The sequence below is a fragment of the Triticum aestivum genome, chromosome 5D, assembly GCF_018294505.1.
Source record: "Triticum aestivum cultivar Chinese Spring chromosome 5D, IWGSC CS RefSeq v2.1, whole genome shotgun sequence".
Classification (NCBI taxonomy): Eukaryota; Viridiplantae; Streptophyta; class Magnoliopsida; order Poales; family Poaceae; genus Triticum; species Triticum aestivum.
In genome coordinates, this window is record NC_057808.1 from 397,507,883 (window position 1) to 397,520,776 (window position 12,894).

General features: G+C 51.1%; 1 protein-coding gene across 3 annotated transcripts; it reads right to left on the bottom strand.

Annotated features, from left to right (window-relative positions):
- Nucleotides 1-5,106: 5,106 nt before the first annotated feature.
- On the bottom strand, nucleotides 5,107-8,448 carry LOC123125120 (uncharacterized). 3 transcript variants are annotated; one of them, XR_006461284.1, is made up of 5 exons: nucleotides 8,117-8,448; nucleotides 6,921-6,965; nucleotides 6,681-6,741; nucleotides 6,123-6,202; nucleotides 5,107-5,363 (listed from the first exon to the last, which is right to left on the bottom strand). XR_006461284.1 is itself a non-coding variant. In XM_044545653.1 (4 exons), exons 1-4 carry the CDS (start codon nucleotides 8,344-8,346, stop codon nucleotides 6,173-6,175), a joined length of 366 nt encoding a protein of 121 aa, XP_044401588.1. In that variant the 5' UTR covers nucleotides 8,347-8,448; the 3' UTR covers nucleotides 5,382-6,172. The 3 variants fall into 3 exon arrangements, 1 of the variants encoding a protein (XP_044401588.1); XR_006461285.1 differs by having other exon boundaries at nucleotides 5,110-5,360; XM_044545653.1 differs by lacking the exon at nucleotides 5,107-5,363 and having other exon boundaries at nucleotides 5,382-6,202.
- Between the last annotated feature and the right edge of the window lie 4,446 nt (nucleotides 8,449-12,894).

A 12,894-nucleotide genomic window follows, 5' to 3' on the forward strand; every position in this document is an offset into this window, starting at 1 on the left:
AGTATGCAATGCCATGCTGTTTAGCCAAGCGCCATATATGTGAATTATATCATGCCGTCCTTTTTTTTGTATTTCTCATTGCTTTTGTCGACAATGTTTGTATATTCAACTGCTCTTCCTGTGCATCAGCCATTTGAATTGGTGATGGAGAAATCTGGAGTGAACACAAGGTCTTCAGAGCAGTCACTGCTACCTGCTGAAGCAGATATCTTGCTGGTTACAGATAGCTCTTCTGAGGAGGATTCAGAGGCAGATGACCAGTCCTGTTATCCCCCTGAGGTGTATGCTCAAACTTGGCAGGGTTATATTACTCATATCATGCATATGTTGTATTGCAATGCTTAGTTTTTACATCATATACACGATATTGAATGCCATCTCCTTAGTTGACACATCATATATGCGATTGCCCTCTGCTCACTTCCTTAGTATATAAATCATATATTTGAATTATATCATGCCATGATGTTTACATAGACAGCATGTATCTGAATTATGGCATGCCAACCCATTTTCTAAAGACATAATATAGTTATATCATCTCATCCTGTTTACATAGTCATCATATTTTGAATTATGTCATTCTATCTGTGAATTATATCATGCCATCGATGGCATGTTTGTGATTTATGGCATGCCAACCACTTTAATAGACACATCGTATAGTTATATCATGTCATCATGTTTACATAGTCATCATATTTTGAAGTATGTCATTCTATCCTATTTAGTTAGCCATCATACATGTGAAATTGTGTCATGCTATCCTGTTTAATTAGCCATCATATATTTGAAATTATGCCCTGCTATTCTGTTTGGTTAGACAACATAAATGTGAATTATTTCATGCCCTGTTTTCTTCCCTACTATCCATTGCATCTGTCTATCTTACAATGTCTGTACATTCAATTACTTTTCTTGTTTATCAGCCATTTCAATTGGAGGGGGTGATGGCAGTATCTGTGGGAGTAAAAACACGGTCTTCAGAAAAGATCATGCTACCCGTCGATGGAGGTAGAACCACGGTTGTACTTGCCCAAGAACCAGCCCCACCACACATAACCCAGACTCACGCAGATTGTACCCCTACCCAGTTGGACAGAGAACCAGCTACACCCCTTCTAACCCCAACCCCAGCAGATAGTAACCCAGTTCCTGTTGACACATCACCGTCTCCATCACAGAGCACCCAAACACGATCAGTTAGTAAGGCAACTGCAGTGCCCAAAGCACGAGGACCACCACTCCAAACCCCAAGTCAACGCTTAAAGCAGAAGAAGAATTGTTCTCAGGTCAGGTTCCGTAGCTATGGTTCATACTACTTTGCTCTTGCATCACTGTATTTACTCATACCAACTAATTTCAAATTTGAAGGATGCGATTGAAACTCCAATGGCGCAATAGGTATGTTTTAAACCTGTTTCTTTAACATGTTTGCTGTTGTAACTTGCTCTATGTTGATTTCAATTTCAATTGAATAAACAGTTATGTTCTCATGCCATGCACATTACAAGTGTTGTTATTGCTGTGTAGTTTCCCACACTTATATTCTGTCTATGCTGCTTTGTCTTAAATAGATATGATTCGAACTGTATCTATCTTGATTTGGCAACATAAACTAGAATTATATAGACCATACAGTGACCATACTACATAGATATATGTTTGTTTCATGATGTTATCCTATCCACCTTACTACTGAACTGGTTTACCAAAATGAGTTTCATATACTACATTGTAAACCTGTGATGTGTTTGTTTGTTTTGTCTTTTAGAACGCGGATAAAATATTGGAGAAGAGTACCCCGTTATGCAATGGTAAAGGAAGTAATGTAGATAAGGTTCAAGATAGTGAGACATCCCTGTTGTTCTCCAAGAAAGCTGATAAAAACTATATTGAAGACATTGAGACAACCCCAAAGTCCTGTCTTGATGTAGTGTTCGAGTTACTGGCTACTACTGCTGGCACCAGCTCTTCGAACTCGCTGCCTGAATCAGTTCGGCTTCTTGAGTCTTAACTTCAAGTTGAAATACATCGATCAGATGTTATGCGACAGGAAGCCGAAGGACTGAGGAAGTCCCTGCAGAATTCAGATGCATACTTTCTGGTGCAACAGCAAGTGCTGGAGGATTTAAGCGCCAAACAAGAGAAAGTTAATAAGCTTGCTAAGCATCTTGCCAGCATTATGGGTACCCAGGATATTGTTTCTTGAGCTCTTCTGAAGTGGTTTCAGTTCTGGACTTGTTTTGCTGCGGCGTTTATATGCTGCTTTGTTCCCTATATTTGCACTTGTGGCGAACTTTGATGCCCAGTGGATGTAATATGTGTAATAGCCGTGATAGCCTAGCGTAAGTTGCTTGCTTATTTATTTCCTTATTGTCTTGTTTATTTGTTTTCTTGTAGTCAGTGCAGTTCTTTTTCCGCGGTTTGCTACTGGCCGCAATAACCTATTTTTTAAAACTAGGCCACATTAACAATGGGCTACATATTTACTGTAGTTAACATGGGCCTCCTACGGGCCATAGAAACAATGGGCCTTCTAAGGGCCGTAGAAACAATGGGCCTTCTACGGGGCGTAGACACAATGGGCCTTCTACGGGCCGTATCATCAATGGGCCTTCTACGGGCCGTATGATCGGTTGGCCAAACATGGGCCAATAACACACCACATTATGGCCGTAAATGGGCTAGAGTTGAAATCGTCCGTTCATGGCCCGACCATAATGGGTCGTCGTTAATCGGCCGTATTTGATGACGCTATGAAAACGGCCCAACGTATTAACGGGCCACAAACGGGCCGACTATAACCACGGGCTGGATTTGGCCCACAAGCAGAAAATGACAGTAACGGGCCGAAAGTAAACGAATGCTGGAAATGAGCCCAAGAATAAATGGGCCCTGAGAAGGCCGAAAGATAACATGGGCTGGAAACGGCCCAACGGAATAATGGGTCGTTAATGGGTATAAAGTGATACACTGTTCATTACGGGCCAGTTTTACCACGGGCTGTTAATGGGCCGAGGGTTACTAAGGGCCTCATATGGGCCAAAAGATGTCATGGGCCATACATGGGCCGGAAGTTAAAATGGGCTGAAATTATATTGGATGGCCCAGATGATGCTACTGGGCCTAATTCGGATAGGTCGTAAACGGGCCCTGGGTTAGCGGACTGTAAATGGGCTATATGCGAACAGGCCGTTAACAGGCTTGCCGTGGGCCGGCCCGCCACCTTTTGACCAAGTCAAACGGGCCGGCCTTTTCACAGGAATGGGCCTCTGTTGGGCCGTCCCACGTGTCGACGTATCATAGGCGCTTTGAGTCCAATGAGTGGATGACATCTGTCCCAACGGTGAGCCGACACATGTTTCCTCCGGCCAATGATGATTTTACACGTGGAAAATCTCCATTGGCCGGGGCTGTTAACGGGTTATCAGATCCAAAACCGGACCCGATAGCTTAACAGCGTTCCGTTACGGTGGATGCCACGTGTCGGTCACCCTTGACGAAAGCACTTCTGTGACGCGCAATTTATCGTCATGGAAGTGGACACTTCCGTGATGATAATTTTGGTAATGTCATGGAACACTTCTACGACAGCACAGGTATGACTATCTTGATTCTGTCATAAATATGTCATGGATGTACATGCATGACAGAAAACGTGACCTACTGTGACAAACACGTATCATCACGGAAGTGTATTTTTTTGTAGTGTCTGCCCCCTCCCCATTTATAGTAGGAGAAGGCCAACCAGCGCCCCACGATCACAGGTCATGATGGTTTTCCTTGCATGCAGCAGGGACTCGTCAAGTCGGGCAATTGCCGAGGCAGCGTGGGGAAGCGGAGACACCCACGTCCAATCAACCGCCACGCGTCGACCAAGGCCGCAGGCTGTTGGGGCCCGCGGCGCTCCGCACTTGCCCTTTGGCTTCGCCTCGAAGCCAAGTCCGAGCGCGCCTTGGGCCCGGGGGCTACTGTCGGCGTTCTGGGAACGGGGGTCCCCAGACTTGCCTGCCTGCGGCCCACGGCATGGCTCCACAAGCGGGCCCGTACGGCCCATCTTCACCAGCGAGCACTCAAGACCCTCGCGAGGGGCCAAGCGTCGCGAGGCGGACGACACAAGACCTCCTCGGGAGCGGCCTCACCAGGCTGGCTGGCGAGGGGCGGAGAGATCAAGGCAAGGCAAACCTCGCGAGGTTCCAATGACGTGAGCCATGACGACCAAGGCCAGGCGGGCGCCAGCGCGCACAGTGTCCTTGTTTCCTCTTTGGTGCTAAGAAGGCAAGCGCAGACGAGGAGTTCCGAGGCGTCAAGCAAAGGTTTTCATATCGGTGCAACGAGACCAAAACCAGCAGGACGGCAAGACGGAGGTCATCGTGGAGCCCAAGACGGCGTCACCACCAGAGCCTTTGGCAGGCGAAGACTACTTTTGTCAGGATAGCTTGTACTAGCTGTCCCCTTTCATATTGTCCGTTGTGGCATCCCTTCCCGCTCAATATTTAGGAAGAGGACCAGGGCCTCTATAAATAGGACTAGTCACCACAGTAGGAGGCATCGGATCCTCACCCACCAGAACTCATCTTGAGCGATCCTCACCCACACACCAGCTCACCAAGCACAAGAACACCTCTCCTCATGAGGCTGCTCTTCCCTTGTACTGTTCATCCTCAGCCCAAGAGGCAATCCACCACCACCACACTGGAGTAGGGTATTACACCACAACGGTGGCCCGAACCAGTATAAATCTTGTGTCTTCGTGTTCTTTGGGTTCGGCGAGCTAGTCCGTGAGATTGTGGAGTGTGAGAGCGTGGGAGAGGAGAGATCTTCGTGCGCACCCCAGTGTTCGAACCTCAAGGGTCACTACTAGAGCTATTTTTTAGGAGTAGCGCTTGTTTTACCCAGCGCTACTGGTAAATAATGATAGCAATAGCGCTTGTTTTTTTGCCAGCGCTACTAGTAAATGCTGATAGTAGTACCGCGTCCATGAGACACCCACGCTACTAGTAACGAATTAGGATTTGAAAAAAAAAATCTACATATTCCAGTTTAGACATACATTTCATAGTACTCACATACATGCATTTCATAATACGTACATTTTATACATACAGTCAATCATACATATCTGATATAGATAATTAATACATATATATACAATATACGCCACGCCTATAGGTCGTCGGCGCCGGCGCCTCCACAACCCGTGCTTGATGGTGTTGATGTCATCGTCATCGCCGCCGCCGCAGCACCGTGAGGATGTCGTCATCATCGTCGCCGCCGCCCCGTGTCGATGTCGAACCGCCGCAGCCCCATGTCGATATCATCGTCGTCCCCGCCGCAGCTTCAAGTCCATGTGTTCCCTACTAGGAACTCACAAATTCTGGAATTAAACAATTAACCAAGACCACTACTAGGAACTCACAAATTGTGGAATTAAACAATGAACCAAGACCACTACTAGGAACTCACAAAGAGCCTGGAGCAAAGCACTAAGTAACAATAGCAGAAACAAAAGCATATAGCAGCAGCATAGTATATATGAATTACAAGCAGTACCAAACAGGCCAATCCTAGAAATTGGGGAAAACCCAGCTTAAGAAGGATACAGTTCTAGGCATGACCACAAGTGAAAGGAGATAAGGAATTCCAAGGCAGTACCAAATCTTATTATAGATTCTGAATACAAGCTTTTGAGGCAAATTTCAACAAGCAAGGGCTGTGCACCAAGTAGAAATAATTCCCAGGTCATTCGCAAGCAAGCAAGAAGACATCAGCAACAACAGATGTATTACCAACATTGTACCCTTTACTGTCAGGTCATTTCAGTTTAACTCTTGGTTGAAGATGTATTATTGTTGTAGTACTAGTAATCATCGGCTGTAACAACACTTGGTGTGTCAATAAATAAGCATCAGAACCAACAATGATCTATCTAGCTACACAATGGTACTAGTATTACGGTCTATTTGACTAGCAGAAAAACAGAGTTGGTCTAAAATAGAACAGACGGGAGTTTGTAGGTACCAGGGTTATAGGTAAGTAGTTATAGGTAACCAATTTGATCCTAAGAAGTTAAGAGGAGAGGAACTCCATGGGAAGTATCATGTTTATAATGACACTACCTGCACCAGCTTTTCCCATGCTCTTTGTATGACTGATGAAGCACAAAGTTCTACCACAACACGATGCTCTCAAACAATTTCTGCAAAATATATTTGTTTAAACAGCAGGATCATCAGTGTTAGGTATCTCAAAGAATTTTTTAATGGTTTGAAATGACAATGAGATGTAAACATAAACTACTGGCGAATTTGACCCCATTATAAAATTGACGGAGATGTCAAAAAGACACAATGTACATATAAATTTGTTGAATATTATATACGATACTCTTTATAGCAGCAATGGTAGACACTTATATAGGTGGATCGTGCATATCACTAAAATAATAAAGCACATCATTCTGATAAGTAAAACTGAATGCATGACTATATAATATGCTCAACTTGGAGCACCGTTCTTTTTGTGATTTTCTCAAAATACCAATGACTGTACATAGGATACTAACATTGGGGAGCCAAATACATCATTGGATCTAACAAAAAGAGCCAGAAAATACAGAAAACTTGATGTTTTTCAGTGACTGGTACCGCAAATATTATGAGTTCTCAGCTTATTACCTTTTCGTGCAATGGAGGCCAGATATTGGATCCCCTGGCAATCGCTGAACTAAAAGCAAGCCTGCAAAAAAAAAGACACAAACATGGATAAATATTTCTAGACTTGCAGTAATATAAATCAGAACATCCCACTATTATTGCAAACCATGGAAGCACGGCATCCTTTGACTTCAAGATTGCATTCCCATCTATGACTAATTCCAGAGAGAGAGACAGAGAGGAGGTGGTCAAGAGAGGTACCTTCCATAGTGGCGGAGCTTGAAAGAAATCTTAGGAAGGCCGAACCTAAAAGTATTACGAAATCATACAACTATAATAAGTTAGGTTTTGCAGAATATTGAGAAACATAGATAATTATATTGATCCTACCCACATTAGCTTACGAAATATGTATTTAACTTCAATTATATATAAGCTACTTCATAACAAAAGAAACTGTACCAAAACACTAATTAACTATGAAGTAGTGAGTTAATCACTGCAGATCAGCTATTTGTTTCTTTCCGCTCCTAAATTGCATAAGAAAATCTTCAGCTGTTATTTTACTCTATGCTTACTAGCTACAACCTATTGGATATAAAAACACCTTCCATTGTACGTATTACTATGTAGCTTGTCTAAATAATCTCAAAGTATAAAATGCACGCTCGGCACTTGTGGTACAAAATGTAAAATCAATTGTTTTTCCCTTAACCATTACTGTCTCTAAACAACACTTTTTATTTAGCACAAAATCTGTGACCTAATTAGAACTTACTCAAAGAGTTGGACTTCAGTATAGCAAGATTAAATTCCCAGGGGGAGAGGGTGGGCAGATTGCTCTTGCTGCTGACAGGCTAACGTGTACATGGCGCTGGCGGCGCCTATGCATAAGCACGGCCGTGACGAGACATCAGCGGCCGAGGAGGCATCGGTGGCGGGATTAAACGCAAAAGAAATGTTTATAAGGTGATGATAAGTCATTACCAAGCAACCTGATAGCAAATTAATTCTTCTAAGCACAGAACAACATAAAATTAGTACGCATTTTGGTCCAATTGGTCAGGGCCCAAGATGCAGGTCAAGACCAACTATATCAACATCTATAAGAACCTCTCCCGTATGCATGCCTCCTATGCTACCGTACAAGAATTCCTACAAACAGTGCACACAATTACGCCAGCAATCATTCAGAATACTCTAGTACAGTACATGGAAATTGGTAGTAAACCAAACAAGTCACGGACATAATGAATGCACCAGCTCAAACATTCAATCGCTAGCAACCTAGTACAGCACCAAACGCTCATTCTTTTCAATTAAGAAAAGGCGGACAACCGATGCATCTAGCCTGCCGGCCGCAGATCAGCCGGAATCCACCCTTACCCGCCCCAGAAACACACAAAATCAAGCACCCAGGACTCGGAACAGCCGGGAGGAGGAGACACAAGCGGCACCTCGTGCTCGACGAGGGGCTTGCACTGCAGGAGCTGCTCGATCTGCTCGTCGAGGCCGCCACACGGATTCCCCATCCTCCCCTCCGCCCACCATGCACGCATCGACTCCTCCCCCGGCACGTCTCCGCTCCCCCGTCCGCCGGCGCCACGAACCCTGGCACCAGATCTATCGGGAGAGGCGACCGTGAGTGTGGGGAGGAGGGAGAGGAGGAGGCGTGAAGCGGCGACATGTGCAGAGAGACAGAGGAGGACGCGGGTGGAATCACCGTCGTTTGGGGGCAGAGGAGGCATTGGCAGCGGCGGGATTGGGAGGAGCGGTGGTGGGGGAAAGATTTGGTGGGATGTGAGAGGGAGAGGGAGTGCCACATGCCGATTAGTTTGTAGCGCTGGGCAAGGGTGTCGCGCTGTAACTAAGTGGGCCGACCCTGTCTATCATAGTACTAGTAGCGAGGGGTGGTATACCCGCGTTACTACTATCAAACTTGCTAGTAGCGCGGTTTTTATACCCCGCGCTACTACTATGGTCTATCTCGAGGCTACTATGAGGATCACTTAGTAGTAGCGTGGGAACGGTAAGCCCACGCTACTGCTATTATCTAGTACTAGCGCACTATTTTTACCCTAATTCCGACATTTGGCACGCCAGGTAAGGGTGCGCTGAAGTCGATCCGTGCTTCATCGCTCCACCACAACCATGTCGGATGCTCGTCGCGCCTGCGCTGAGCGCCGGGCCGCCCTCGCCGTTCAGACGGCTCCCGTCGGCGGGCCTCCCCGTCGTTCTCCGTCGCCTGCCGCCACCGGCCCGGCGGGGAACGAGCAGCAAGCAACCTCGCTGCACCCCTCGGGTGCGGCGGGACGGTCAGACCGCCACTCCGTCGCTGACCCCTGCCCGTTCGTCGTCCCACGCTCGTCGCGCTCCCACGGACGCGCAGGCCGCGCTACTCATGGCACGCGAGCTCCTGCGTTACCGCCCCGTCGGCGACCTCTACGAGGACTGGCTGGACCACATCGCCGAGCTCATCAGCGCCGCAGGCGGCTCCCCTGCACCGTCCCTCTCGCTGCCTCGCCCTCCGCCAGCTATAGGTGACGTGGCTCATGAAGCGCCTCCACCACCTTTGCACCAAGACGGCGCTCTGGCGCCAAGGCACGCGGCCCCGTGACGCGACCCGACGCGCCAGGAACCCGCGCGTGAAGAAAGAAGCTGTCAAGAAGTCCCTCGGCCGTAAGAGAACGCTCCACCACTCCCCGCACCGCCAGGTCAGGATCGCTTGCCGCGGCAGGGCCTTGCACCACTTGTCGTGGCGGCGCGCAGGCACCAAGATCATGCTCCACCTCCACGGTGGGCCCCGGTGACCACGGCAGGCTGCCGTGCCTTCACCCCCGAGTTGCATAGCGTCGCCTGGCCGGGCAAGTTCAAGCCGGATCTGCCTCCTCGCTACGACGGCACCCCCGACCCCGCAGAGTTCCTGCAGCTCTACGAGCTGAACATCGAGGCGGCTAACGGCGAGAAAGTCATGGCGAACTCGTTCCCCATGGCGCTCAAGGATGGTGCGCGCTCGTGGCTCCTGAACCTGCCTCCCGGCTCCATCTCCTCCTGGAATGAGATGCGCGACCGCTTCGTTGCCAACTTCCAGGGCACTCGCGACCGCCCCCGGCCGCGGGTGACCTACGCCGCGTCAAGCAGCAACCAGGAGAGACCCTCCAAAAGTACATCCAGCGCTTCAACAACGTTCGCCTCAAGATCCCCAAGGTGACAGACGAGGCCATCATCTCGGCGTTTTCTGATGGCGTCCGCGACGTCAAGATGAAGGAGGAACTCGCCATCCACGAGAAACTGTGCACGTCTCTGGAGTTCTTCAACCTCGCGACCAAGTGCGCAAGAGCTGAGGAGGGACGCCTTTCCCTCCTCAAGCTCCCGACTGCCGACCGGGAGGAGAAGAAAGCCAAGGCCAAGGACGTGAAGCGCAAGGGAGTCACCATGCTCGCGGCGGAGCCGGACACGAAGCGCGGCAGGGACCAGCCTGAGTCATCCAAGAGCAGCCGACCGTTCTGCGCCTTCCACAACGTGCACAGCCACAACACCAATGACTGTCAAGAACTCAGGGCCATTCGCGATGGACGCTTCGATCGACGCCCCGAGCGCAACGACCGGGGCTACGGCCGAGGAGGAGGACGCGGCGGAGGACACTAGGACGACTGTGGCCCATGCCAGGAGTGGCGCAACCGGCCTCGTGAGGACCGTTGGCAGGACCAGCCTCGCGAGGACGCCTGGAGGGATCAGCCTCGCGAGGACTGCCCCCAGGGCAACGCCGGTCTTCCTCCGCTGCCTCCACCACAAAGAAGGAATGACGACCACCATCAGGACAAGGGGGCTGGGGGCTTCCAAGAGCCGCACGCGATCGCCTACATCTTGGGCGGAGCTCAAGCCCCGGCCTCTCAACGCATCTTCAAGCAGTTTGCTTGCGAGGTGAATGCAGTCCTCCCCAGGCTCGAGGCCACGCGCCCTCTCAGGTGGTCCAAGTGCGCCATCACCTTCAGTTCGGCAGATCAACTCAAGTGCGCGGCAACCGCTGGCGCTCTCCCGATGCTTTGTTCACCCGTCATCAGCAACGTACAAGTCACCAAGACCCTCATCGACGGCGGCGCAGGGCTCAACGTCCTGTCCGTCGAGAGGTTCGACAGCCTTCAAGTGCCATACGATCAGCTTCAGCCTACCAAGCCCTTCTCAGGAGTGACTGACGGCTCCACCACGCCGTTAGGGCAGGTCCGCCTTCCCGTCACCTTTGGAGAATGCAAGAACTACCGCACCGAGCTCATCGACTTCGACGTCGCTCACATCCGTCTGCCATACAATGCCATCCTCGGATACCCGGCCCTGGCCAAGTTGGCAGTGACGCACCACGGCTACAACGTCCTCAAGATGCCAGGAAGCGGCGGGATCATCACAGTCCCCTCTAAGGAAAGAGATGCGGTGTGCTCCCTCGAGCGCGCCTTCCAAGCAGCGTCAATCGAAGACCCCGACAACAATGCAGCTCAGTACCCTCCTGAGGCCATCCCCAAGAATAAGAAGCAGCTGCTTCGCACAGGGCCTCAGGAGAGCGGCGCCGCAAGTGGTACCTCGTCAGGATCAGCGCCCGCGCCTGGGGCGCCTCCCTCCCTCGCATAGGAAGGCGCGCCCGACGCCCTCCTCGGGCAGGGCTCGGGGGCTCTGTTCTAGAGGGCCTCAGACCTTGCCAACGTCACGAGGGAGGCGCTCGGGCACCACATGGAGGCGTGCTTTGCAGCACGTTTCCCTCAGGAGGACACCGGACGAGGAGCGCCCGACGCTCAGGAGTTCATTACCAAGACCACTCAGGAACTGCAGGATGCAAGGACCATGCGCGGCGGACGCCGCTCACCGGGCGCAGATCCCCATCCAGGCGAGGATGTCGGGCTGCGCGTTTGCATCGACGTCCCAGGGCTCAACAGGGCCGCGTCTCAGGAGCCCTTCCGTCCTTCGTGCGTGGGACGCTGCGAGGGCCCACCTCACAGCTACGTCCGCATGCCCTTTGGCCTGCCGAGCGTGGGTCCACCTTCCAGCGTGGCCTACGGAGCATCTTGGCGGGTCAGGAGGCCAGGCACCACGCAGTCCTGGCGGAGATGGAGACGGTCCTCAAGGAACCACCTGGACCCCCTGGGCCTCCTGAGGCTCAAGGCCTCGGTGGCTCGTGAGGAGCAACCCCTGCACCACGCATCTTCAGCTACCCCAACACCCCTTCACGACGGAACCAGGTGACATCTTTCAAGTTCTTTTAGCTGGGAGCGCCCCTCGGGCTGCATCATTCCCAGGCCGCGTGGGTCCGTCCCTGTGGCATGTATCTCTTTACATCTTTAGCTTACCTTGCTGGGGGCGCCCAACGGGCTGCATCATCCCCAAGCCACTCGGGTCTGACCCAGTGGCACGTATCTCCCCTGCGTTTACTTGAGCCAGTTTGCTTTCCATGCTTAATCTATCTATGACTATCACCTGCTTAATTGTCACCCACCACGGGAGCCGCTCATCCCGGCACGGCGCTTGTGCATGGGTCCGTCCCTGCAACGTTGACAAATCTGAGCAGTCGAGCTCTGGCCCGCGGCACGCCCCGCGCGCGTCACCTCACCAGGCCCTCAGTGCCTTCACTCTCTCGCGAAGCGACCAGTGGCCGGCCGGCAATTATAATGGAAATATATGCCCCTCCTCGCGTTGACTTGCAGGAACCTCCCGAGGATAACAGCGGGCGGTACCGCGGGCTCCCTCTCCTCCCATGTGATTCGCTTGCGCGTTAAAAGGGGGGCTCCTGAGCATCGCGACTCAGGAGCTCTTACTGGCTCTCCAGCCCTCACCCCCTGGCCTTGACCACGGCATCGCGACCTGGCATATCAGCGGCGGCTGAGCTCGCTCGAGGGCTGGGACCTGAGGACGTAGAGCATCAGGAGAGCATGGGGAAGAGGAGGAGACTCGCATGGGCCTAACCTAGCTATGCTACGACCTCCTACGCACGAGTCTGGCGCCTCGCAAAGGACCGACCCTGGATTGCCAAGGTAAGTTTCACGCTCGGGTCAACCAATCACTACGACATAGTGTTCTCATTTGTGTTGCCCCGCTACGGCAACGTAGCCTCCCTTTCCTACCCCTGGGCGGCCGCTTGCACGCTAAAGGGGACCTCCTGAGCATCGCGTCTCAGGGGCTCTTACTGGACCTCGGGCCGCTCACCTCCTGGCCTTGACCATGGCATCGCGACCTGGCATACCAGCGACGG